This window comes from Heptranchias perlo, chromosome 12, assembly GCF_035084215.1.
Source record: "Heptranchias perlo isolate sHepPer1 chromosome 12, sHepPer1.hap1, whole genome shotgun sequence".
NCBI classification, from domain to species: domain Eukaryota; kingdom Metazoa; phylum Chordata; class Chondrichthyes; order Hexanchiformes; family Hexanchidae; genus Heptranchias; species Heptranchias perlo.
Genome location: NC_090336.1, coordinates 19,454,245 through 19,482,117, shown reverse-complemented (window position 1 = coordinate 19,482,117; position 27,873 = coordinate 19,454,245). Strand labels below are relative to the sequence as shown.

General features: G+C 45.6%; 1 protein-coding gene across 2 annotated transcripts in view; it reads left to right on the top strand.

Moving 5' to 3' along the window:
- The window catches only part of LOC137327857 (protein phosphatase 1 regulatory subunit 12A-like), a 197,146-nt gene extending 169,856 nt beyond the window's left edge, over window positions 1-27,290 (top strand). For both annotated transcript variants that reach the window (XM_067993722.1, XM_067993721.1), the window contains exons 19-25: window positions 1,407-1,466; window positions 3,839-3,855; window positions 4,849-4,984; window positions 7,456-7,560; window positions 18,062-18,112; window positions 22,156-22,206; window positions 22,310-27,290. In XM_067993722.1, coding sequence (XP_067849823.1) covers window positions 1,407-1,466; window positions 3,839-3,855; window positions 4,849-4,984; window positions 7,456-7,560; window positions 18,062-18,112; window positions 22,156-22,206; window positions 22,310-22,396 — 507 coding nt within the window. In that variant the 3' untranslated portion in view covers window positions 22,397-27,290. The remainder of the gene's footprint in view (window positions 1-1,406; window positions 1,467-3,838; window positions 3,856-4,848; window positions 4,985-7,455; window positions 7,561-18,061; window positions 18,113-22,155; window positions 22,207-22,309) is intronic.
- The last annotated feature ends 583 nt before the right edge of the window (window positions 27,291-27,873 follow it).

Below are 27,873 nucleotides of genomic sequence, written 5' to 3'. Positions count from 1 at the left end.
TAACAATCAAACTGCTACATACCATTGCAAAAGCTTTATTCAGGTAAAGTTAATAAAACACTGGTTCGGCCACACTGGAGTATTGTGTCCAATGTGAAGGCCTTAGAGAGGGTGCAGAAAAGATTTACTAGAATGGTTCCAGGGATGAGGGACTTCAGTTACATGGATAGACTGGAGAAGCTGGGGTTGTTCTTCTTAGAGCAGAGAAGGTTAAGAGGAGATTTGATAGAAGTGTTCAAAATCATGAAGGGTTTAAATAAAGTAAATAAAGAGAAACTGTTCCCATTGGCAGAATGGTTGAGAACCAGAGGACATAGATTTAAGGTGATTGGCAAAAGAACCAAAGGCAACATGAGGAAAAACTTTCTTACGCAGCAAGTAGTTATGATCTGGAATGCATTGCCTGAAAGGGTGGTTGTAGCAGCTTTAATCGTGGCTTTCAAAAAGGAATTGGGTTAGTACTTGAAGGGAAAAGATTTGCAGATCTACAGGGAAAGAGCAGGGGAATGGAACTAACTGGATTGCTCTTACAAAGAGCCGGCACAGGCTTGATGGGCCAAATGGCCGTCTCCTGTGCTGCAACCATTCTATAATTCTATTAAGTATCTATAAAAAAAACAGAAGGTGTTTGTGTAAGAGAGAGGGAAAAAAGATTCATTTCGAACATGCCAGACTGTACTAATTATAGACCTGTTGTAGTTTTTGTTAGTGTTCAAATTATAAACAATCTATCAACTTGAAGGTGAGAGAAAGAGAAATAAAAGCCCCGATTTTTTTCTTAACTCACCTGGTGGGAACGGGACGGGTTCGGGTTGGATGTCCGCTTTACACCCCTTCTGATTTCACTCGCCATTGAAATCGTTTACCTCTGTCATCAACCCTCCTGAGGTCCAGGACCAGCTCCGTGCATTTAGGAGGGTAATATTTCTCTGGTTGTACTGTGTTTATGATGGAAACTTGTACACCTAAAAAATCCAGGGCACAATTAACCTCCTTTTACATGGAAATCAGCCATCTCTATTTTATCAGCTACAGATTCCAACAGTATTGTTTTAAACTTTCTCATTGAATATTCCTGCAGAAAACCACACCAGTGATATTCTGCACTCAGTTCTATCCAAAAGTAGTTTGCCACAGTCAACTTTTGTCCTGGCCATTGAGCTCTTTCACTTCTGGCTGGGCAATCATTACTCACTTCACTCATGAACTGAAGTGAGCAATGATTGCCTGGATAAATGAGCTGGATGGGCGAAACAATATTTCAACGCTCCCATTGCCCTGCACCTGAAACTCTGGTACAGTCCACGTAAAAGAATTCTGGGGTCTGGAAATGAACTATGGTCCGTCACTTGAGGACGCTTGTTCCAGGTCGCTCTTAAGTTTTCATAACTGCTCTCTTCTTCCAGGATGACAATGACCAGGATCACTCAGATGGTGAGGAAGTGGTGGGATCACAGAAGAGGCAGGTATGGATCAGGCACCCATTGTGGCTGCCGAACTCTGTAGTACGACTAACATAAAATGACTGACACGGGTCTGTATGGGAGGGACGTTTGATGTATTAGACAGTGCTGTGTAAGTAGGAGGGTCTGGGTATAGTAAACCATCTCACTCACATTTCATTGCTGTCTGTCTCTCTCTCTCTGCCCAGTCTCTCTCCCTCTGTCTGTCTCTCTCCGTTTTTCATTTTTTCTCTTTTCTCTCTCTCCCCTGTTTTACTCAATCTCCCTGGCTCCTTTGCCCCTATTCTCTATTTCTTCCGTCCCTATCTCTCCCCGACTCCCTCCCTTGTGCATTTGAGTTTTCTCTGGTCTCTGCCTCTCTCTTTCCGGCTCCGGCTTGTTCTGTCTTTGGTCTTAATGAGCTCTCACTTTCTAAATCTTTCTCCCTTTGCTGACTCGGGTATAACTTTTTTCGCCTCGGTCGCCAGGTTCTGCCTCGGGTGCTGTCTCTTTGCTATTTCTTCGCCACATTCAGTGCCCTTGAGCTTCTGATCTTGGTTTGCCTTTCCTGTGCTGACTTTTCACATTCCTCTCCAGCGTCACACAAAGCCTCTTGGCCACCTGCCCACACCTAGTCTTTTTTTCCTGTGTTTTGTGCATGCTGACTCTTTGCCTGCTGAGATCCACCGTTACATTGAATCAGCATGATGCAAAGATCCTGAACAGCAGTAACAACAACATACATTTATATTTTTTCTAATAAAGTCCCAAGCAGCTTCACGGGGGCATTAGGAAAAACGGACACCGAGCCAAAGAGGGAGATATCAGGAGGGGTGACCGAAAGCTTGGTTAAAGACATGGATTTGAAGGAATGTCTTACAGGAAGAGAGAGGTGGTGGGATTTCAAGCCTTGGTGGCTGAAAGTATGGCTCCCAACGGTAGGGAGAAGGGAAGATGCACATAAGGCTGGAATCACAGGAACAGAGAGTACATGGGGGTTGTAGAGCTAGAGGAGGTTATATAGATGGGAAGAGGCAATTACATGGAGGGATTTAAACAGAAGGATGAAAATGTTAAACTTGCAACGTTTAGGACCAGGAGCTAATGTAGATCAGCAAGGATGGGGGTTGGGACAGGACTTGATGCAGGATAGGATACAGGCATCAGCGTTTTGGATGAGCTGAGGTTTATGGAGGGTGGAGAATTGGAGGCCGAGCAGGAAAGCATTGGAATAATCAAGTCTGAATGTGACAAAGGTATGAATAAGAGTTTCAGTGAAAAATGGGCCAGATCAGGAATGAAGGCAGGAGAAGTTCAGCTTGAGGTTTGATAGGACGTGGAGGTTGTGAACAGTCTGGGTCAGCCTGAGACAGGAGCCTAGATGGGAATAAAGTAGGTGGCAAGGGCGCAGAGTTTGTGGCGGGGGCTGAAGATGTTGGCTTCAATCTTCCCAATGTTTAGTTGGAGGTACTTGCTGCTCGTGCAAGACTCGATGTCAGGCAAGCCAGCTGACAACACAGACGCAGTAGAGGGGTCGAGGGAGGTGGTGGAGAGCTCGAACTGCAGAGGAGATGGGAGAGAAAATAGAGAGAGATGAGGGTTCAGGCTAGGGTAGGAGAACTTGGGGGGTGTTTGGCTTGATGGGCAAGAGGAAAAAGGGGGTGATGCAGCAGCAGGGAGCCGAATGGATGGCCTCTATCATACTGACCACAAATTCCATCAGCTCTTCCCACTTGTTGGAGGCGAGGGCGGAAGTGGCAGGGGAGAGGGGTTTTAGGAGACGATGGTAGTAGGGAAAAGGAGAAAACTTGATATGGTCAAGCCAGATCTGGTGACCGAATGATTAAGATAGTTGTCCAGTTTGTGCCCCTTGAACTTGAGGGAACAAAAATGGGGGCGGTACCAGAGGCTTTCTTCCTTCCTTATTTCTTTCCTTTATGTGCTGTACTTGTTTAAATTCTGTGAATAAATCTAGTTAGTTAATTCATAATCTGAGCCCAGTTTGGGGTATAATTTAATGATGACACTGTCTTCTTGTGAGTCTGGGAGAAAAATGAAGTGAGTGGACATTAGTGCTGTAGGATTGTGAGAGTCCTAGCGAATACATCTTATAATGTATGAGGTCTCTGCAGGACTGCAGCTTTTGGATCTAGGGAACGTGAGACCCACTTACAAGGAGTGCGATGAGACTGTTGCAAGCAGGACCACGTCATACCCTGGTGGCAGAGAGATACTTGTCCCACCACGGGAAGTTTGTGTGTGTGGCGTACGTATATATTCGCACATGGGGAGAGTATAAGTCTGATTATGTATGGGTTAAGTCCTGCTCTCGATTATTTTCAGTGTTTTATTTATTACTGATTTTGGACTCAATTTGCTTTTTTTTTCTTTTGCAGACTGACTATCTGACCAGGTAAGGATTCTGTATACACCATTTCTCGCCCTGTCATTGCCAAGAATGCTTATGTCCTCACCTAACACCAACAGATGTTCTTTCTAGCAGGGGCCACTGGCTGATTTTCCCTTCCCAGGTTCAGGTGCACTAAAATGAACCGCAGAATCCCTGCTGGGGGAGAGTGGCTAACTCATCACAGATCTGGGATTGAACAGGGCGAGGACTGTAGAGTGCTTCTGGGTGGATGAACTAATGGTCTCCCACATGTGTCATTATGTTGCGATAGGACCTTCTCGGTCTGTATGGTTCAGTATCACACTGGATGGTACATTTCACTCTGCTTTCAGGAGCCCTCCTGTAGTGTCTGTAATGAAGTGGGTTTTTAAAGATCTCTGCGTTGGTGATATAAGGAACAACAATGAGGGAAAATCCTCCAAAAACCTCAGTGAAGCCTTGGGTTCTGATGGTTTCCTAAACTGCTAGTGATTATACATTGGTTGGAACTTAATGAGAGGTTTAGCTCGCAGACCTCTTAGTGACATCGTGGTCTGTATAATGCAGAGGAACTGCAGAATGTTTTGAACTGGTTGAAATGGTTACTATGCAAAAGGTGAAAGTAGTGAATAAGGAAAGAGCAGTCAAGTCCATACTGTGTTCCTGGGCCCTCTCTGAGAATTGTCCAAATCTGCCATATGGTGTAGGTAGTGGTGGATTATAGGATTGAGATCTGATGGTGTCAATGGCAACAAAAGAAGTGGTGGTTTATCAGACTAGAGTTAATAGGAAATTTATAATAAGTTCTAAAGTTTGTGGGCGGGTTTGAAGCATCTCATGCTTTGTCTGTCTCTTGTTGCAACTGCTGTTGACAATGTTGGGAATGCTGGCAGTGTGCTATGAACCCTGTGACCGTACCCTCCACCATCTGGCAGCGTCCTCGATGGACATGAAAATTGGGTTGAAAAAATATAATTTAAAATTGCTGCTTTATTCCTGTCTATACGTTGCCTTCAGTTACAGGGGAGATACCACAGCAAGCAGCCAAGGGAATCTGTCAAACAGAGGAGTGACCTCCTACTCGGACACTGGCCTGCCTTCTGCACGCATAGGTCGGGCAGAGGTCGAGACCGACAGGAGAGGTTACAGAAAGGTAAATTTGGAGCTGTGACCAGATCTCCATTCAGGAGCTGGTGTTTAAATCCCTCACAGTCTTGCCCCTCCCTCTCTGTCACTTCTTCCACCCGAACAGCCCCAATCAGAACTCTATTCATCTGACTGTGGCCTCTTGTACATCCCCTCCTCCCTTTGCCCCACCATTGGTGGTCGTGCCTTCAGCCATCTAGGCCTTGGGCTCTGCTATTCCCTTCTTAAATTCTCCACCTCCCTTCCCCTTCAAGACTCCGCTTAAAATCCATCTCTTTGCTCCTCCTAATATCTCTTTGGCTCAGCTTCCATTTATTGGTGCCCTCCCCTAATTCCCCCCATTGACAGGTGCCCTCCTCAAATTCCCCCATTTACTGGTGTTCTCCCCTAATTCCCCCATTTACTGGTGCCCTCCCCTAATTCCCCCGTTTACTGGTGCCCTCCCCTAATTCCCCCCATTTACTGGTGTCCTCCCCTAATTCCCCCCATTTACTGGTGTCCTCCCCTAATTCCCCCCATTTACTGGTGTCCTCCCCTAATTCCCCCCATTTACTGGTGTTCTCCCCTAATTCCCCCCATTTACTGGTGCCCAGCCCTAATTCCCCCATTTACTGGTGCCCAGCCCTAATTCCCCCATTTACTGGTGCCCAGCCCTAATTCCCCCATTTACTGGTGCCCAGCCCTAATTCCCCCATTTACTGGTGCCCAGCCCTAATTCCCCCATTTACTGGTGCCCAGCCCTAATTCCCCATTTACTGGTGCCCAGCCCTAATTCCCCCATTTACTGGTGCCCAGCCCTAATTCCCCCATTTACTGGTGCCCAGCCCTAATTCCCCCATTTACTGGTGCCCAGCCCTAATTCCCCCATTTACTGGTGCCCAGCCCTAATTTCCCCATTTACTCGTGCCCAGCCACAATATCTCCATTTACTGGTGCCGACAGCAAGCAGCCATGGGAATCTATCAGATGAGTGACCTCCTACTCGGACTCTGGCCTGCCTTCTACATGCATAGGTCGGGGAGAGATTGTGGCCGACAGGCTACAAAATGGTAAATTTGGAGCTGAGACAAGATCTCCATTCAGGAGCTAGTATTTAAATCCCTTCACGGCCTTGACCCTCCCTCTCTGTCATCTCTATTCCTCTGACTGGCCTCTTGTACACCCCCCGCCCCCCCCCACTCCCCGTATGCCCCACCATTGGTGGACGTGACTTCAGCCATCTAAGCCTCGGGCTCTGCACAATTCCCTTCTTAGACTCCTCCACCTCCCTCCTCTATGACTCCACTTAAAATCCACCTCTGACCAAGATTTTAGTCATGCCTCATAATATCTCCTCCTTTGGCCCAGCATCCACTTTTGTCAGATTATGCTTCTGTGAAGCGCTTTGACACATTTTTTTATGTTAAAGGTGCTATATAAATGTGTTTTCATCGGTGTTTCACTATTCCTCTTTCAAGATATATTTAAATACTTCACCCATAACAGATGCTGGGCTCAGTGGCTTGTATTTCCCTGGGTTGTCTTGATGCATCTTTTTAAAGATTGGTATTATGTTAGGTATTTTCTGATCCTTAGAGACCCCTCTTTGATTTCTAATGATTCCCTAAAGATAGTGGCATTGACGTAACCGATTGCACGAGCCACTTCTTTAAGTATCTTAATCTGAAGTCATCCGGGCCCGTTGCCATGCCTTCTTTTAACTTCCTCATTCTATTAATGACCATCTTATGTGGAATTTCAACTACTTTTAAGCTGCCCATGTTCTTCTATGAGCACAGGGAAGATTTTATTTGGTATGTTGCCTATCTCTTGGTCACTTGGGATCTTTCAACGGCTCCACTTTCCCTTTTCACCTGCTTACTGCAAATATATTTATAGAAAAGCTTGATATTTCTTTTAACATTTCCTGCTATCCCAATCTCCTTTTCTACTTTAGCTGTCTTGACCAGATTCTTGACTTCCTTTACCTTGTTTTTCTATTCATCTCAGTCCATCGTACTAGCTGTAACTTTATACTTTAGAACAATCTCTCTCTTGCCTTTATCCCCCACATTACTGCTATTGTTGCCCACATCAGTCTTTTCCCTCTGTTATCCTTCTCCTCCAGTAGTATACATCTGCTCTGTACTCTGTGTAGGAAGTTGATGCACTTTTCTGCCATGCTTTTCCTCTCCTGTCCAGTCCATTTTCCTTAGACCATCCCCTCAAAACCTGTCTTTCTAAGGTTGACTGATTATCTTATACTCCTTTTCCATCATAAGCCTAACGATGTCCACCATATGCTGGTCACTATTGCCAAGGTAATCTCTGACTCTGATCTGCCCTGCCAACTCCTGTTGTCAATATCAATTCCAATAGTATTTCTGCTCAAGGTGGTTCCTTGATGTAAGATGGAAAGTGAAGTGGCTGATCAGAAATGTCTTGTCAGAAAAACCTGTAAAGTAATGAGGGTCTCTTCTATGTCTTCCTCTGTAACAGCTGTATGAAGAGCTTCAGAGAGAGAATGTCCAACTAAAGGACCAGATTCAGGAAATGCAGATGCAGATTGCACAGACCAAGGTGGAGTTAGAGAAAGCCACTCAGGTAAGTGGTGTTTGAACAGTCCCCGCAGAATGCAGCCCTTCAAGTGCTGGGGAGAGTTAATTGCTACGGGTCAGTGGGATTAATGCAGTGTTAACTAGATAGGGATGAATCTAGGGAAGGATGCAGCCACAGTCCGATATCATAGTTTGCACCAGCATTAGCTGTCCACACAATTTTGATGTTTCTTGTGCAAGCAGCACGAGCTTCTATTTCACCAAGAGTCATGCCTGACCTATGGGAGTGCAAAATGTGCACCACCTGTTCACGCACATAAACAGCTTCTTTTTTCTGAGACAGCCTGGGACGCATTGTTATGGGAAGGTGATGGCAAAGGGGTGTGCCATTATTGAATGTAAGGAGTGCCTTCCTCAGCAAGCTGCAGTCGGGGCTGACTGGGAAGACATGGCCGAGCAGGTGAATGCAGTTTCTTCAATAAAGAGGTCATCCTCCCAGATGAGGAAGAAATTCAACACCTTGACATTTGGTACTTAAAGTGCCTGCTATCGTAATCTCTTTACAGTGTACTGCAATGGCATATCTGCAACACACAAACAGATTCCCCGGCCACCAAATGGTTACCCGCATGGGATATTTCCTTATCTTCACACGTCCCTCTTGTTTTTCTAACATCAGCACAAGGCAACCCAAATTAAGGCATGGCACAACCTTTCATCTACCTTCCCTGCAAACCTCTTGCTGCTCCCACTGATGGAAGGTGGGACCATGACCTAATACCCACTTGCATGCTGCACGTTCTTGCACTCTTGTTTGAGGAATCACAATGGCCAATTGCTTAGTGGTGGCAGAGTTCAGGAAAGCGGTCAGCATTTTATCAATGTCTTCATGACGCAGGCAAAGGTAACCTACAGTACAAGGGGAAATATGAAAACTGGAGGAGGCTGCCCAAATCTGAAGCTGTTGACTTGCGTGGAAGGACTCACCCAGGACTGCCACTCCGTGGTCCTCATTGGAGAGGGTCAAGCAGGTGGCAAACCAGAATCTGCAGGCCAGTACCCATTCTTCCATTCTTTTTTTCATCCTTCAAGGAATTGGTCGTTCACTCGAGCATTCTGCCAGTAGGCAACTTACCTGGCACCCCTATGTCATATCGGTGGCTACTGAAATGTTCTCCCAGGAGTGCCTTGAAGATTCCGTTACATGCTTTTCCTTATTGTGTTTCTGTAGGGCTTCCTGAGGAGCAACAGTTCACAGGGTCAGAGGGAGAGGGGCCATCCACTTCCCACCACACTGCGTCACTCACCCCACCTACTGCAAGCACCAGCCCAGGAACATCCACTCTGGGGGAAGATGGTAGAGTTAGAGCAGGGAGCACTGGGTGAGATACAGTACGAGGTGAAGAGGGGCAGGAAGCCGACTGGAGGGCTTGCTCCAAGATGGGCCTCAGATGCTGAGTTCCAGGGTTGGTGCCGTCCAGCACCTGCCTAGTACAAGAAAAAAAAACAGAAAGTGCTGGAAATACTCAGCAAGTCTGACAGCTTCAGTGGAGAAAGAAACCGTTAATGTTTCAGGTCGATGACTCTTTGCCAGAACTGAAGTTATTTTGTGAGCACCATCAATTCACTGGGACCTTTGCTAGTGTGCAAAGAACCCTGCAAAGTATGACAGATACTATGAAGGAGTTCACTATCTGTATCCGCAGTGATCTTTGAGACCCCATCACAGAACTGCAGTCTACTCTGGAGTATGTGGCATCTCCAGGGCATAAGAGGTCTTAAACGCAGCTTATGGGTACTCTCAGGAGTGACATAACTAACACTATGGAGATATTGGACTCCAATCTCCTTGAGCCAGTTCTTACAGGTTCCCACGCTGGTGGACGGTCTTGACAGCACCTTGACCCAAAGCCTCTGCAGTCTTGCAGCAGCTCGGTGGTCTGTCTCACACACACGGCAGAACATGCTGAGCGAGTCCTGCAGGAGATGCCTCTCAGCGACTCATCACCCTTGTCACCCAACCATCCCACTCAGCAGGCTCACCCGATTCCCGAGCAGAGGCAGGCAGTCACCCGAGCAACACAAGTGTGGTGCCTGCAGTTACATAGATATGTGACCATTCTGAAGGAGGTATCAAGCCCAGGAGAACCTTGGGGAAAGCCAGCAGGCAGTCACCTCAGCACCTAGAAAGAGCATTAGGATAATCAGTAAGAGACCCTCACCGTACATTGTCACCAAGGGGAAGCACTGGGTAGAGGAAACACAAGAAACACATTTTCTGATCAATAAATTTGATGCACTTGCCCTTGAACTTGGTGTTGGAGTTTCATTTGAGCATATGACCAAATGTGCATTCATGGTGGGTGAGGTATAGTATGGGATCTTTGTGTTTACTGGGGTTGGTGTGACCGGTCACACGGAGCCCGTTTCAGGATTGCTTACGGCGGGGGAGTGGGGAAGGAGCTTGCAAATTTTAAATGAATTGTTCTCCAGTTGCCATTGGTGGATTTCCCGGGCATAACTCAGTTGGAGCTGTCAAATCCACAGGCTCTGCCTCAGTGTCTCTATCCTCTTTGGCCCCACCATAACCCTCTCCAGACAGCAAAGTTATGCACCATGCGTTATATGACTATAATTGTAAATAGCTTTCTGGGACTGTACAGCAACACCATGCTCCCCATACGCAGAAGCTGGTGGATTGATTGAGCAGTCGAAGAGTGCATTCTATTTGGCTCCTAGTAAAGGTGCATGCCTCATATTTTCATTGAGCTGTTGTACTGGGATAACACATTGGTATCATCAGCCAGGGCTCAGAAAGTGTCCTTGGTTGCCTGGGTCCGTCCATCCATCCAGGGTCGAACAACCTTGAAGTAAAGATGGGACTGTATTCTGACGTAGAATGACTGTATTGTGACAGCTTCCAAGGTACCTGGCATCCAGCTGTGTGATGCAGTTCTGATGGTGACCTATAACCTGTGTGCTAATAGAATGCAATACTTTCCTGTTCACAAACGCCATGGCATTGCTGAAAGGAACCCATATGGGTTGGATCAAGGAGGCCTTGCACTTTTGGGAATCTGCCACTTAGGGAGAAAAAGTAGAGACCTTTTAGGTGTCAGACATGGCTCAGTTGGTAGCACTCTGAGTCAGAAGGTTGTGGGTTCAAGTCCCACTCCAGAGACTTGATCACAAAATCTAGGCTAACACTCCAGTGCAGTAGTTGCACTGTCGGAAGTGCCGTCTTTCAGATGAGACAAACCGAGACATGTCTGCCCTCTCAGATGGATGTAAAAGATCCAATGGCACTATTGTGAAGAAGAGCAGGAGAGTTCTCCCCAGTGTCCTGGTAAATATTTATCCCTCAACCAAATCACTAAAACAGATGTTGGGTCACCATTACATTGCTGTTTGTGGGACCTTGCTGCGTGCAAATTAGCTAACGTTTCCTACATTACAAAGTACTTCATTGGCTGTAAAGTGCTTTGGGATGTCCAAAGGTTATGAAAGGCTTTATATGAATGCGTCTATTTCTTTTTTCTTCTTTCTGTTGATGTTCTTCCTCCTTTGGACACGTTATGAAGTGTTTGCGTCAAACACCATGTGCTGGATGTAGCGGCGATCTATGCGTACGGGCTGATCTGGTAGATGCCACTCATGCTCTCCTAAAGAAGAGCAAGTGGCATAGTGTTAAAAGGCAATGGTGGACTTTCACAGGCATGGGCAGACACGTGCCTGTTCCAGAGGCGGTTTGGAGGCTGTGGTGCTACAGATGGCAAAGTTCCTCAAACCGCCATCCTGGTGAATCGTCAGCGTGAAGACGCGGTCTCTTGGACGTGTTTGGGTAACTGTGACGTGGTTCATCCCACACACGGTTTCAGAGGTTGGCGTTCTCTGATGTAAACGGACCCGTCTCTGCTCCTGGCTATAAATTTCCTGAATAGTTGGGGGCGGGGTGGGAGGAGAATGTTAAATTTAAACAATATGCGTAACAAATTAAAGATCCAATCCGAATGAATTATGGTAGAGCAACAGTGTAATGGAAAGAAACAAAAAAGGCCCTAACACAAAGACTCCTAAATAACTAACAAAGGTGAGGCAGGTCAGTGTCTGGGCTACTTCTGATGACTGTATACCGGCAGGAGTCTGCTGTCCGCCAGGTTTTACAGAAACACAGCGATGCTATTAGCACGACCAGTCATAATTTCTCAGGCAGCACCGATGTGAATCGAACACACCACCGAATGAATAGAATTATTGCCCCTAATGAAGCTTGCACTGCAGAGCAGAGCGTACTTCCTGTTCCCCCAGCACATGGCCAGCAGAAAATCTGGGGCAGGAGAAGATCGAATGCAAGGTCTCTGCTGCTGGTTTTCTCCTTTGTGCACCCAGCCCATGCATGTGCTACCAGCACAAGAACTGGAACTGGAACTAAATCAACAGCACTCTGCCCTCACTCCCTCTCACCCTGTATTAAATCGACAGCACTCTGCCTCACTCCCTCTCACCCTGTATTAAATCGACAGCACTCTGCTCCCTCACTCCCTCTCACCCTGTATTAAATCGACAGCACTCTGCCTCACTCCCTCTCACCCTGTATTAAATCGACAGCACTCTGCCCTCACTCCCTCTCTCACCCTGTATTAAATCGACAGCACTCTGCCTCACTCCCTCTCACCCTGTATTAAATCGCCAGCACTCTGCCCTCACTCCCTCTCACCCTGTATTAAATCGACAGCACTCTGCTCCCTCACTCCCTCTCACCCTGTATTAAATCGACAGCACTCTGCCTCACTCCCTCTCACCCTGTATTAAATCGACAGCACTCTGCCCTCACTCCCTCTCTCACCCTGTATTAAATCGACAGCACTCTGCCTCACTCCCTCTCACCCTGTAATAAATCGACAGCACTCTGCCTCACTCCCTCTCACCCTGTATTAAATCGACAGCACTCTGCCCTCACTCCCTCTCACCCTGTATTAAATCGACAGCACTCTGCCCTCACTCCCTCTCACCCTGTATTAAATCGACAGCACTCTGCCTCACTCCCTCTCACCCTGTATTAAATCGACAGCACTCTGCCCTCACTCCCTCTCTCACCCTGTATTAAATCGACAGCACTCTGCCCTCACTCCCTCTCACCCTGTATTAAATCGACAGCACTCTGCCCTCACTCCCTCTCTCACCCTGTATTAAATCGACAGCACTCTGCCCTCACTCCCTCTCACCCTGTATTAAATTAACAGCACTCTGCCCTCACTCCCTCTCACCCTGTATTAAATCGACAGCACTCTGCCTCACTCCCTCTCACCCTGTATTAAATCGCCAGCACTCTGCCCTCACTCCCTCTCACCCTGTATTAAATCGACAGCACTCTGCTCCCTCACTCCCTCTCACCCTGTATTAAATCGACAGCACTCTGCCCTCACTCCCTCTCACCCTGTATTAAATCGACAGCACTCTGCCCTCACTCCCTCTCACCCTGTATTAAATCGACAGCACTCTGCCTCACTCCCTCTCACCCTGTATTAAATCGACAGCACTCTGCCCTCACTCCCTCTCTCACCCTGTATTAAATCGACAGCACTCTGCCCTCACTCCCTCTCACCCTGTATTAAATCGACAGCACTCTGCCCTCACTCCCTCTCACCCTGTATTAAATCGACAGCACTCTGCCCTCATTCCCTCTCACCCTGTATTAAATCGACAGCACTCTGCCCTCACTCCCTCTCACCCTGTATTAATCGACAGCACTCTGCCCTCACTCCCTCTCACCCTGTATTAAATCGACAGCACTCTGCCCACATTCCCTCTCACCCTGTATTAAATCGACAGCACTCTGCCCTCACTCCCTCTCACCCTGTATTAAATCGACAGCACTCTGCCTCACTCCCTCTCACCCTGTATTAAATCGACAGCACTCTGCCCTCACTCCCTCTCACCCTGTATTAAATCGACAGCACTCTGCCCTCACTCCCTCTCACCCTGTATTAAATCGACAGCACTCTGCCTCACTCCCTCTCACCCTGTATTAAATCGACAGCACTCTGCCTCACTCCCTCTCACCCTGTATTAAATCGACAGCACTCTGCCCTCACTCCCTCTCACCCTGTATTAATCGACAGCACTCTGCCCTCACTCCCTCTCACCCTGTATTAAATCGACAGCACTCTGCCCTCATTCCCTCTCACCCTGTATTAAATCGACAGCACTCTGCCTCACTCCCTCTCACCCTGTATTAAATCGACAGCACTCTGCCCTCATTCCCTCTCACCCTGTATTAATCGACAGCACTCTGCCCTCACTCCCTCTCACCCTGTATTAAATCGACAGCACTCTGCCCTCATTCCCTCTCACCCTGTATTAAATCGACAGCACTCTGCCCTCACTCCCTCTCACCCTGTATTAAATCGACAGCACTCTGCCCTCACTCCCTCTCACCCTGTATTAAATCGACAGCACTCTGCCCTCACTCCCTCTCACCCTGTATTAAATCGACAGCACTCTGCCCTCACTCCCTCTCACCCTGTATTAAATCGACAGCACTCTGCCTCACTCCCTCTCACCCTGTATTAAATCGACAGCACTCTGCCCTCACTCCCTCTCACCCTGTATTAAATCGACAGCACTCTGCCCTCACTCCCTCTCACCCTGTATTAAATCGACAGCACTCTGCCTCACTCCCTCTCACCCTGTATTAAATCGACAGCACTCTGCCCTCACTCCCTCTCACCCTGTATTAAATCGACAGCACTCTGCCCTCACTCCCTCTCACCCTGTATTAAATCGACAGCACTCTGCCTCACTCCCTCTCACCCTGTATTAAATCGACAGCACTCTGCCCTCACTCCCTCTCACCCTGTATTAAATCGACAGCACTCTGCCCTCACTCCCTCTCACCCTGTATTAAATCGACAGCACTCTGCCCTCACTCCCTCTCACCCTGTATTAAATCGACAGCACTCTGCCTCACTCCCTCTCACCCTGTATTAATCGCCAGCACTCTGCCCTCACTCCCTCTCACCCTGCCCTCACTCCCTCTCACCCTGTATTAATCGCCAGCACTCTGCCCTCACTCCCTCTCACCCTGTATTAATCGCCAGCACTCTGCCCTCACTCCCTCTCACCCTGTATTAAATCGACAGCACTCTGCCCTCACTCCCTCTCACCCTGTATTAAATCGACAGCACTCTGCCTCACTCCCTCTCACCCTGTATTAAATCGACAGCACTCTGCCCTCACTCCCTCTCACCCTGTATTAATCGCCAGCACTCTGCCCTCACTCCCTCTCACCCTGTATTAAATCGACAGCACTCTGCCCTCACTCCCTCTCACCCTGTATTATATCGAAGGCACTCTGCCCTCACTCCCTCTCACCCTGTATTAAATCGACAGCACTCTGCCTCACTCCCTCTCACCCTGTATTATATCGAAGGCACTCTGCCCTCACTCCCTCTCACCCTGTTGAGAAAGGCATGGATGTTAGGGAACTTGGGGAAATAAATAGTGATGTCTTGAGGAGTGTACATATTACAGAGAGGGAGGTGCTGGAAGTCTTAACGCGCATCAAGGTAGATAAATCTCCGGGACCTGATGAAATGTATCCCAGGACGTTATGGGAGGTTAGGGAGGAAATTGCGGGTCCCCTAGCAGAGATATTTGAATCATCCACCGCTACAGGTGAGGTGCCTGAAGATTGGAGGGTAGCAAATGTTGTGCCTTTGTTTAAGAAGGGCGGCAGGGAAAAGCCTGGGAACTACAGACCAGTGAGCCTGACATCTGTAGTGGGTAAGTTGTTAGAGGGTATTCTGAGGGACAGGATCTACAGGCATTTGGAGAGGCAGGGACTAATTAGGAACAGTCAGCATGGTTTTGTGAGAGGAAAATCATGTCTCACGAATTTGATTGAGTTTTTTGAAGGGGTAACCAAGAAGATAGATGAGGGCTGTGCAGTAGACGTGGTCTACATGGACTTCAGCAAAGCATTTGACAAGGTACCGCATGGTAGGTTGTTACATAAGGTTAAATCTCATGGGATCCAAGGTGAGGTAGCCAATTGGATACAAAATTGGCTTGACGACAGAAGACAGAGGGTGGTTGTCGAGGGTTGTTTTTCAAACTGGATGCCTGTGTCCAGCGGTGTGCCTCAGGGATCGGTGCTGGGTCCGCTGTTATTTGTTATTTATATTAATGATTTGGATGAGAATTTAGGAGGCATGGTTAGTAAGTTTGCAGATGACACCAAGATTGGTGGCATTGTGGACAGTGAAGAAGGTTATCTAGGATTGCAACGGGATCTTGATAAATTGGGCCAGTGGGCCGATGAATGGCAGATGGAGTTTAATTTAGATAAATGTGAGGTGATGCATTTTGGTAGATCGAATCGGGCCAGGACCTACTCCGTTAATGGTAGGGCGTTGGGGAGAGTTATCGAACAAAGAGATCTGGGAGTACAGATTCATAGCTCCTTGAAAGTGGAGTCACAGGTGGATAGGGTGGTGAAGAAGGCATTCAGCATGCTTGGTTTCATTGGTCAGAACATTGAATGCAGGAGTTGGGATGTCTTGTTGAAGTTGTACAGGGCATTGGTGAGGCCACACTTGGAATACTGTGTACAGTTCTGGTCACCCTATTATAGAAAGGATATTATTAAACTAGAAAGAGTGCAGAAAAGATTTACTAGGATGCTACCGGGACTTGATGGTTTGACTTACAGGGAGAGGTTAGACAGACTGGGACTTTATTCCCTGGAGAGTAGGAGGTTAAGGGGTGATCTTATAGAAGTCTATAAAATAATGAGGGGCATAGATAAGGTCGATAGTCAAAATCTTTTCCCAAAGGTAGGGGAGTCTATAACGAGGGGGCACAGATTTAAGGTGAGAGGGGAGAGATACAAAAGGATCCAGAGGGGCAATTTTTTCACTCAAAGGGTGGTGAGTGTCTGGAACGAGCTGCCAGAGGCAGTCGTAGAGGCGGGTACAATTTTGTCTTTTAAAAAGCATTTGGACAGTTACATGGGGAAGATGGGTATCGAGGGATATGGGCCAAGTGCAGGCAATTGGGACTAGCTTAGTGGTATAAACTGGGCGACATGGACATGTTGGGCCGAAGGGCCTGTTTCCATGTTGTAACTTCTATGATTCTATGATTCTATGATTAAATCGACGGCACTCTGCCCTCATTCCCTCTCACCCTGTATTAAATTAACAGCACTCTGCCCTCACTCCCTCTCACCCTGTATTAAATCGACGGCACTCTGCCCTCACTCCCTCTCACCCTGTATTAAATTAACGGCACTCCGCCCTCACTCCCTCTCACCCTGTATTAAATCGACAGCACTCTGCTCCCTCACTCCCTCAAACTGTATTAAATCGACAGCACTGTTTACAATGTTCAGTTGCATTCGCAACCCCTCAGATAATGACGCAGTCTGTGCCCGCATGCAGCAAGACCTGGACAATATCCAGACTTGGGCTGATAAGTAGGAAGTAACATTTGCGCCAGGCAATGACCATCTCCAACAAGAGAGAGTCTAACCGCCTCCCCTTCACATTCAACGGCATTACCATTGCTGAATCCCTCACCATCAACATCTGGGGGTCACCATTGACCAGAAACTTAACTGGACCAGCCACATAAATACTGTGGCTGTAAGAGCAGGTCAGAGGCTGTGTATTCTGTGGTGAGTGACTCACCTCCTGACTCCCCAAAGCCTTTCCACCATCTACAAGGCACAAGTCAGGAGTGTGATGGAATACTCTCCACTTGTCTGGATGAGTGCAGCTCCAACAACACTCAAGAAGCTCAACACCATCCAGGACAAAGCAGCCCGCTTGATTGGCACCCCATCCACCACCGTAAACATTCACTCCCTGGCTGCAGTGTGTACCATCCACAGGATGCACTGCAGCAACTCGCCAAGACTTCTTCGACAGCACTTCCCAAACCCGCGACCTCTACCACCTAGAAGGAAAAGGGCAGCAGGCACATGTGAACAACACCACCTGCACGTTCCCCTCCAAGTCACACAACATCCCGACTTCGAAATATATCGCCGTTCCTTCATCGCCGCTGGGTCAAAATCCTGGAACACCCTTCCTAACAGCAATGTGGGAGAACCTTCACCACACGGACTGCAGCGGTTCAAGAAGGCGGCTCACCACCACCTTCTCGAGGGCAATTAGGGATGGGCAATAAATGCCGGCCTTGCCAGCGACGCCCACATCCCATGAATGAATTTTTAAAAACTGCTCTCTCACCCCCTCACCCTATAGTATATCAACAGCACTGTGCTCTCTCACCCCCTCACCCTGTATTAAATCGAGAGCACTCTGCTGTCTCACACCTTCACCCTGTATTAAATCGAGAGCGCTCTGCTCTCTCACCCCCATCACCCTGTATTAAATCGAGAGCACGCTGCGCTCTCACCCACTCACCCTGTATTATATCAACAGCACTCTACTCTTTTATCTCATTGCTCTGCTCTCATACTCACCATTTTGCAATATGTCATCTTTTCTGATCTGTCTGTTTCTGTTTTGGTTTGACAGATGCAAGAAAGATTTACAGACAGGTCTGCCCACCTGGTGATGGAGAAGAAAGTGAGTACAGGGTCTCCAAATGAAGTGGGAATGGGCATTCAACACTGGGTAATTTTGGGAAATGGCAGGGATCGCTGGGTAATTTAGGAATGGACAAAGAGTGATGGATAATTTTGGGAATGGGCACACAGTGATGGATAATTCTGGGAATGGGCACAGAGTGATGGATAATTCTGGGAATGGGCACAGAGTGATGGATAATTCTGGGAATGAGCACGGAATAATGGATAATTCTGGGAATGGGCGCAAAGTGTTGGATAATGCTGGGAATGGACACACGGTGATGGATAATTCTGTGAATGGGCACATAATGATGGATAATTCTGGGAATGGGCACACGGTGATGGATAATTCTGTGAATGGGCACATAATGATGGATAATTCTGGGAATGGGCACACGGTGATGGATAATTCTGGGAATGGGCACACGGTGATGGATAATTCTGGGAATGGGCACACGGTGATGGATAATTCTGGGAATGGACACAGTAATGGATAATTCTGGGAATGGACACACAGTAATGGATAATTCTGGGAATGGGCACACGGTGATGGATAATTCTGGGAATGGACACACGTTGATGGATAATTCTGCGAATGGACACACGGTAATGGATAATTCTGGGAATGGGCACACGGTGATGGATAATTCTGGGAATGGGCACACGGTAATGGATAATTCTGGGAATGGGCACATGGTGATGGATAATTCTGGGAATGGGCACACAATGATGGATAATTCTGGGAATGGGCACACAATGATGGATAATTCTGGGAATGGGCTCACAGATCGATAATTCTGGCAATGGACCATGGAATAATTAGTAATTCTGGGAATGATACAGAGTACCAGGTGATGCTGGATTAGAGCATGTTGCCTCTGAGTCTCTGTTTCCAATCCACATCAAACACATGGGCTGAAAGTCTCCTCTCTCTGCTGAAAGGATTTTAGGTAAAAAGATACTGGGAGGTGTCAGCCCAGTATCTACGCAGGTAAACACAGAATAGATGGTATGGGAAATGGAAAAATGTCCCATTTGTGCAGTAGGAGATACTGTTCTGAGCCTGGGGTCGAAGCATGTTATTGACTCTCTGCATCCAACCTGTGCTATACAATTCAAATGCCTGAACAAAACTATCAGTATTATTGCCCTCTTTAAAATTTGAAAGATTTAATTTAATAAAATGGTGGGCCTGAGTTACACAACCCCACTTGCTGCTGATATGCATTTTTCTACCAGTTCAAGAATGTGAAAACTTTTTTTCTCAATCTCATTGGCCTCAAATTAATGTTGTTTTATCACTTCGTGCAAAATGTGTTCCTCTCATTCTTTCTCTTAGCTAAAACTCTCACTCCATTAACTGAAATTTTCTCTTGCCCTTTTTATTCCACCTCTAGTCCCATCATTTCAATTTCTTCCTCTTTTAATCAGGTTGAAATTTTTAAATATTACTGTTTCTGTTTTGTTCACTTTTTAAAATTTGAATCATTTTGAATTCCCTTGGTCACCACTGTGCTACGGTATCCCAGATAGCTGCCACCAATTGTTACAAATTTGGGTCTGCCATCCGTATATATTTGGATTCAGTGGCAATTATTGCTCCCGTAAGCGATCTGAGCATCTTACTTTCTTGGGAGTTGACTCACGCTACCTTATATCTACTTGTATGATAGTATAACCCAGGGGTGTAATAATAGTACTCCCTCGTGACCTGAACTGGATATTTGTGACTTTCACAAGTATAATTCTTCCTTCTCTCCAAAGGCAAACTGAGCAAACACTTGAGATGAGGCCTGATAGGTTAACTGCTTTATTTCACAACGAGTTAACATACAGAGAAACAGCTACGAACAGATTCATTTAATCAGTACAACTTGTCTTTGCGTAATAATACAAAATAATGAACAGGCTATGTTTCCCCACATCAGCAGGTCATCTAGCTTAACTTAAGTAAAATTATTTTTGCCTATGCTCTCTTTCATTCCAACCTTCTTGCATCACCCCATTCAGTTTCAAAAACCTCACTGACTGGGGTAGATTTTAACTGTGCGATAGTGTAAAACTGGTGATAACGGATCTGCTATCAATAGAAATAAAAATCGAGAGAGATATAAAACGGGCTGCAGACTATCGCCTGTTTTACATTATCGCGCAGTCAAAATCTAACCCTCTGTGTTTTTATCTTCCTCTGTTTGCAGACGAACAAGGATCAAAGACTTTCCAACACAATACGTGTGAGGTCTTTTTCTACAACTGAGACGGGTTAACAAATTTCTTATTAATTACAGTCATGGGGAAACATCAAAGCTAAGGCTCTGGAGACCACACCTGGAGTACTGTGTACAGATTTGGTCTTCTTACCTAAGAAAGGATATACTTGCCTTAGAAGGGGTACAACAAAGGTTCACTAGATTGATTCCTGGGAAGAGAGGGTTGTCCTATGAGGAGAGATTGAGTAGAATGGGCCTATATTCTCTGGAGTTTAGAAGAATGAGAGGTGATCCCATTGAAACATATAAAACTCTTAGCAGGCTTTGACAGGGTGTATGCTGAGAGGATGGTTCTGCTGGCTGAAGAGCCTAGAACTAGGGGTCACAGTCTCAAGATAAGGGGCAGCCATTTAAGACCAAGATAAGGAGAAATTTCTTCACTCAGGGTTGTGAATCTTTGTATTTCTCTACCCCAGAGGGTTGTTGATGCTCAGTCGTTGAGTATATTCAAGACTGAGATCGATGGATATTTGGACACTAAGGAAATCAAGGGATATGGGGATCGGGCGGGAAAGTGGAGTTGAGGTAGAAGATCAGCCATGATCTTATTGAATGGCGGAGCGGGCTCGAGGGGCCGTATGGCCTACTCCTGCTCCTAGTTCTTATGCTCTAGCTCATTAGCCATTTAAACTACCTTTCATCTCGGGGACCTTTTTTAAACTTGTGTGAATGCATTATGCTTTAAAACAACATTTAAAGATAACTTATTCTTTTCAAACCTTTCTGTGCGAAAAATAGCTTAAAAAGTCTGGAAACATAACAGTGCCACATAGGGTACTTGTGGCAAAGATTGTGGATGATGATATTAAAGGTAAAGTGATGGCTAAAGGATAGAAAGCAGAGAGTAGATGGATGTTTCTTAGATCAGCAAGATGTAACTTGTGGTGTACCCTAGGGGTCTGTATTTGAACCTCTCTTGTTTTCCATATTCATAAATGATTTGGACATGGGCATAGAGGGAACAATATCTAAATTTGCTGATTAGAACAAAGGACGTGGAAAACTGTGAGGAAAAATGCAGGAGGGCATGGACAGGTGAGCAGGTAAGTGGCAGAGAAGTGCGAAACAGTATATTTTGAGAAAAGAAATGGGTAACATTCTGTGAGTGGGGAAACAGAGTGATGAAGGGGTGCAGATAATTAGATCTTTAAAGATGGGAGTACAGGTAGAAAAGGTCATAAAGCAAATGGGATTCTGCATTTTATATATTGAGGCACTAAATATCAAAGCAAGGAAGTGATGTTGAGGACAGTTAGAGTAGTGTGTACAGTTCAGGACACCCTGTTATAGGAAGGATATTAGAATCGTGGAAAGGGTACTGCAAAGATTCACTACAATGATACTCGAGAGAGAAGTTATAGTTATAAAGAAAGGGTGGAAAATGTGATGCTTTTTCAGTGGAAAACAGGTTAATGGGGACCTACTACAGATTTTCAAGATGATCCAAGGTTTTGAGAGGGTAAATCGTGATGGATCATTTCCAATGGTTGGCGCATCAGTAACAAGTGGGAATAGACTGAGGACTATCATTGGAAGAATGAAGGGAGTTGCTAGAAACAAGGAATACTTCACCACAAGTGGCCGTCAAGGCAGAGACTGGAAGGTAATTTAAAAGGGAAATGGATAAATATTGGAAAAGGAAAAATACATAAATTTTAATGGTGAAAGGGCAGAGGAATGGCATTAGAATAGCTCCAGTTGAAGAGCTAGCAAAGGCACAGTGGGATGAATGGCTCTAATTCTGTGTACTGACTCTGACTTCTTTTAACAGGAGCGGAAAGCTTTAGAAAGAAGAATCTCAGAACTTGAGGAAGAACTAAAGGTCTGCGGTCTTTTTTTCTTCATGTAGCATATTTAGTCTGAAACAAAACAAGTCCTATTAATGGCCAACTCTCTAAACATGAGTTTTTTTTTAATCAATTCAGGTTTTAACAGATTTGAGAGCCGACAACCAGAGACTGAAAGATGAAAATGGTGCACTGATTCGTGTCATCAGCAAACTCTCCAAGTAACTGTCTTTCACTTCAACACTTGCACAAAGCTTTCTGGAGTGATGGGATGTACTGCCACTGGTCTCCATGTCTAGACGCTTGCCTCACCCTCTCTATCTGGAGGGAATGCTAATCAAGCCACGCCAATTGCTGTTACAGTAGCACCTGGACTACCCCCCCCTGGATAGTTTGGAAAGGCATGTTCATTGAACTCTGTATAAATGATGCTCATAACCGGTACCTGTATAGACACACAGCTGAGGAACAGCACTGCTGTGAGGAATGGTTGTAATGGGAACCCACAGTCAATGATGATGACTACAACTGCCCCACTCAGCATACGAGGCCACTCTTCATTCACGTGACTTTGGTAATGAGGTTATAAGACAGGGCACTTTGCATCGCTCGTGGTTCATGGGCAGTTGAAGAAATGGATGCTTCATTGGTCTGATTGGAGAGTTGGAACAGGGAGCTCTGCTTGGCAGGCTCTTCATTCTGGGTTGTTTTATAAGGGAATGGAACAGAACAAGACTAAAGCAGTTTTTTTTTTAATTATTCCAGTATTCTTTTGATCTTCCACCGAAATCACATTTATTGAAAGCCTTACCAGTTCCTACACAGCATACAGAACGTAAGGTTCCCGCCTTGCATTGTTGTTCATTGTTGACCTCAACAGACTCTTTTATTAGAATGGCGAACTGGGATGAAGTGGTGAAGACCTCACACCCTTGCCCACCATCCTCTGCCTCCCAAAAGTGAGGTGCACTTACATTCGTGACCCAACCTGCAAAGACTTTAGTTGGTTCTGAGTCATGGTTGTTTTCAGGAGGGGAGGTGAAGAAAAGGCCATTGAGGGTTGATATCTAACATGAGAGGATAGAACCCAGGCAGTGATAATATATGCAATGAGGTGCAGTTAAAAATAGCTCTGACAAGAGAGTCATTGTTTAGACTCTGTTATTTGGGTGTTTACCTTACAATGGCTTCTACGCACAGCAAATGTTGAAGGAATCGTTCTAACATGGGGAGAATCCTGAAACATGTGGCACTGTCACTGGGGGCAGGCAGAGTTGCTGCTGATGCTCGAGACTGGTCATTTTTTTAAGGGAGAAGGGGTTAAAAACTGTATGTATAGTAAACAGGCAAAGTTTTCTCACTGAGCTCGGCATGAGATCTCTGCTAGTTGGAATTGCACTAAACTTTTCTGCTTCCTCTCAGCAGCTTTTGGTATTTGATCCCTCCCCTGTTTTTAATGTAGCTGTCCCCAATTTTTAAGTTTTTCTCTTCTATCCCTCTCTTGCCAAAAATAAATCTTCTCAGGTCTTTCCTGTATCCTGTACCAAAAAAGAACAATTGCATACAATCAGCACTTTCCACTTTCCTTGCCAAAGGAAAAAAAAGTTTAATGAGCAATATAAACATGGCAGTTAGAATGTAAAGTGCCGTGGTACCAGGAAAGTATGTGTGTTTACACTGAGGTAGTAGATGTTACAGATCCTCAGATTATACAGCCTACCGTACTGGCCCTGATAAAAAGTCTTGACTTTTGGTACTCTTGCAAAGCCGCTATCCAGACTGTTGTGGCTGTGACTCTGACACTGTGCCATTAGAAAGGAAGACTTTCTTGCCACTTCCCTCAAACGTCGCAAAACAGTGACTGTTATAGGCATAAGTAGAACCTGCAAACATTGATGAGAGAATTAACCAGTTAATCTGCTTTTAGTGGTGGTTGAGGGAAGAAAGTTGATCAGGGCATCAAAAACGCATCTAGCTCCTCCTTGAAAAGTACCATTGGATCTTAATGTCCACCGGAATAAGCAAATGGGTACTTGGTTTAACTTCTCATCCAGAGGGTGGCTCCTCCGACAGTGCAGCACTTCCTCAGTGCTGCACCAGAGTGTCAGTGTAGATTATATACTCAAATCGTGGAGTGGGGCTTGAATGTACAACTTTATGACTCAGACAAGAGTGCTACCAACTGAGCTAAGCTGACACTTGAGAAGTAGAAAATAAGCGAGAGGTGGTATTATTAAATTTTTGACATATATAAATATCTGCGGTAAAGTTTAGTGCCCTGTTTTCCAAATCGGAGTTCTGCTTACACTGGGCAGGTTCCCCCAATACTGCTGTGGGCCTCACTCCTGCTGGAATTGCAATCTAGTTGGTGCAGTGACTTGGTTAATCACAAGTTCAAGTCAAAAGTCTGCTTGACATTAAAATCAGGTCAAGGACATCATTGTCTAAATTCTTTCTTTTGAAGATGCGCAGATCACAGGTTGCATCGTTTGCCAAACTGCGCCATCAGATGCATTTAGGGCTAGGAATTCATATTGTTTAGGCAACCAATTTCGTAGCCAATAAACCATTTTGGTAGGTTAGCACGTGGGTTTCTCAGAAGGCATAAACCCTTCTGTTCCTCTATGCACTTCAAAAGCCAGCAAGCTTTTATTTTGCAGTCACTGACGTTCTCTTCAATTGAATGTGGCCTTCTCTGGTCTCTCCGTAATGAGTATCCAAGCAAACGCTCACTGTTGCACTGAGGAGTCTCTCAGAATGGTAACCAACTGAGCTAATGTGTGAAATTTAGTAGCGAAAGCATACCTTAGCACTTCTGTGAACTCTGTCCTTTTGCTAGGTGTCCCAGTAAATTAGAATGCTACCTTTTCACCTCTGGAGATCAGGGTTGGAATACAGTCTATGAAGAAGACTGTGTATTGCTGCCTCAAGATACCACTTATGCATTTGCACTACCCAAATGTCTACATTTGTCCACAGCAACCTGAGTCTTTGAGGGTTCTCCTAAAGTTCCCTGTAATGAATCCTCCTCCCTTGTTCGTCCATTGGCTGGTGTCTTCTCACAGTAGGATACAACGCTCATTGTCTTTCTGCACTGTGCGTAAACTGCTGGTAGACTTCAGCAGCAAGAGATCAGGGTCAACTCAGCTGAGAGATCCCACCATTCTGGAGGTCTTTGGGAATTCAGGAAATGTTGTCAAATAGCTGACTGACTGCCTTCCTGGGTGCAGCAACTACTTTTTCTGAGTTGATCATTTTTGTGCACGTGTTGAGATCATCAAAGGTTGAAATAGCCAGAAGCTGCGGAAGAGTTAGATTACTGAGGGAGCAGTTCAGTAAAAGAGAGGGTGGATAATCATTGTGTGTCACATTTAGAGGGTTCAGAGGGAAACTGAATCATTTAAAATCACAGTCTTCATGAGACAATACAAAGGAGAAAAGTGTGACTAACTTCCAGTGCCAGTTTACGAAGGCCTTAGTGACTGGGTTACGTTAACTATGGCCTTGCTAATCTTTTATTTGTACCGGTGGGAAGGTGTGTCCTCTTGTACTTGCCAAATATCAGACTGAAACCACGCACAGTGGCACTGTTTTAGTGAAAGTGCTGACACTAGCCCGAGAGAGAAAGAAACACCCTAAGAATAGGATGAAAGTACTTCTTCCTTTGTCAGTCCAGGGTAGTCCATTCGTACACATCTTTCAATGCTTACCTGTTTATAGCCATTGGTCTCTTGAAATCCAAGTTGGAGCATAGATCCACATATTTGGGAAAGGGGAGGAGGAATGGGGATGGGGGCTTCCTTCACGCTATGTTACCTGACGGGTAAACACAGTACACGTACTCCATCACTTGTGCAATAATGCAGAATTTATCTTTTATGCAATAATGTATAAGTTCCTTTTCTATATGCTTGCCTACAAATTGCACAATGTCTTATTGTATAAAAGCCACAGATGTGTTTGAAACAAGTTCTATATATTTCACCTGCCTTTCAAATGTAAACTTTATATTCTTGTACATTTGTATGTTAATATTTAAAAGAAAATTGCCGCTCACTAATCCATGTCAACCAGTGGTTGAAAGTTGATTTGCTGTCGGTAAATACGATGCGAGACAAGCTTCATCTGTGAAGTGTTGTGGTGACTTTCTCTCCGCTTTCCAGAGCTGTTTGGCTCTCAGGCGTTACCATCAGACTTGATCCTCACTATCAAACTTGGCCTTTACTTTGACTCACACTTCACTTTTGTACCCGGCCTTCACTCTCAGGCCTCTGAAGTCTCACTCACAGTACGCATTCTGACGCAGCATTCACACTCAGGCCCAACCCTCCCTCTCAGACCTGGGTCTCAATTTTGGACCTAGGCCCCCACGTTCAGTCCTCAGTCTTGGACCCTAACCCTCACTCTACCTCACTCTTGGATGTGCTGATGCCCCCTTGTGTTTGCTGGAGAAGTCAGTTCACCCCAACCTCCTGCTGAGATCAAACGTCTCATCTCTGTCTATGGCTCCACCTGTGGGCTTGGCTGAGAACTGGCAAAGTGTCCAACTCACATCCTGTTTGGTAGATATAAGGGGCAATTTATCAGTTGAACAACTCAACCATCCTGGGTAATCATTCTGTGCTCAAACAGACAAAATAGTTGCCAAGACCCCATCAAAATAATTTCCTAAAATATTCCTGTAGTTGATATTTTGGGATCATGGGTTCGACACTGTCCTTTAACCTCTGGAACCTGGTTTTGAAACCAGCCCAGAGAGTGAAATGAGTTTGTACCCTTTAAGTTTAGTTACCAGTAAGCATATAAAGTTTGAAGGTATCTGTTTTCTGGTACTACCTGGGCATTGCCACTCTGAAATGGCTGGTGTGGAAAATGGAAATGTCAAATGTCTTTTATGTGAGAGGGGAGAAGGTCACTTTTTTAAAAAGTTGATTGGGGTAATGTTGAGACAATTTACCCTGCGTTTGATCCGGGAATACGTAATACTGATACTGGGTGTAAAAGTGAAAATATATTCAGATCCCAGCACTGACATCCCTCACATTGATGAGAACAATATGCACCAAAAATAAAAATATATATTTTACAAAAAAAATAAATGCACAGACTTCTGTTGTAACCCATTGCCTGTCTTGCTGCTTCTGGACTTTGTGTTCTCTTGTACTCTGCAGCTATTTTTTTTTCAGGTCTTATATCTAAAAGCATATTTGTGCATGGAACTCATTTCAAAGAAGCACGTCCTTTAATTAACCTATTCTGTTATGGAGTGAAGCCCATCTGGAATATAGAAAGTGTGTTAATGTCTCTTGACCTGATGGTTCTTCCAAAGACTGATGGCTCTGTTATATGGTACTATGAATTGTGGAATGATGTCATACTTTTTTAGGATATTTCTGAATGATTTGCTATTCCATTCCATGATTTGGTGACATGAACACTCTACTTAAACACAGATTTCAATCCAGCCCAGATTAGGGGATGGAGTTTGTCTCTGTTTACTGTCTAAGAGTCTGATGGCAAATGAGTTTGAGCAGTCTCAGCCCAGCTCCTTGGTGAGACTCCATGGTAGAAAATTGTTCTTGCCGCAACATTAATTGTTAGTCTCACTCAGAAGCCACATCAAGGCTGGGGTAAGAGATACAAATAGGGTACTTGTACAGCAGTGATAGTTATGCTCAGCATGTGTAGTTGGGATGTTGTAA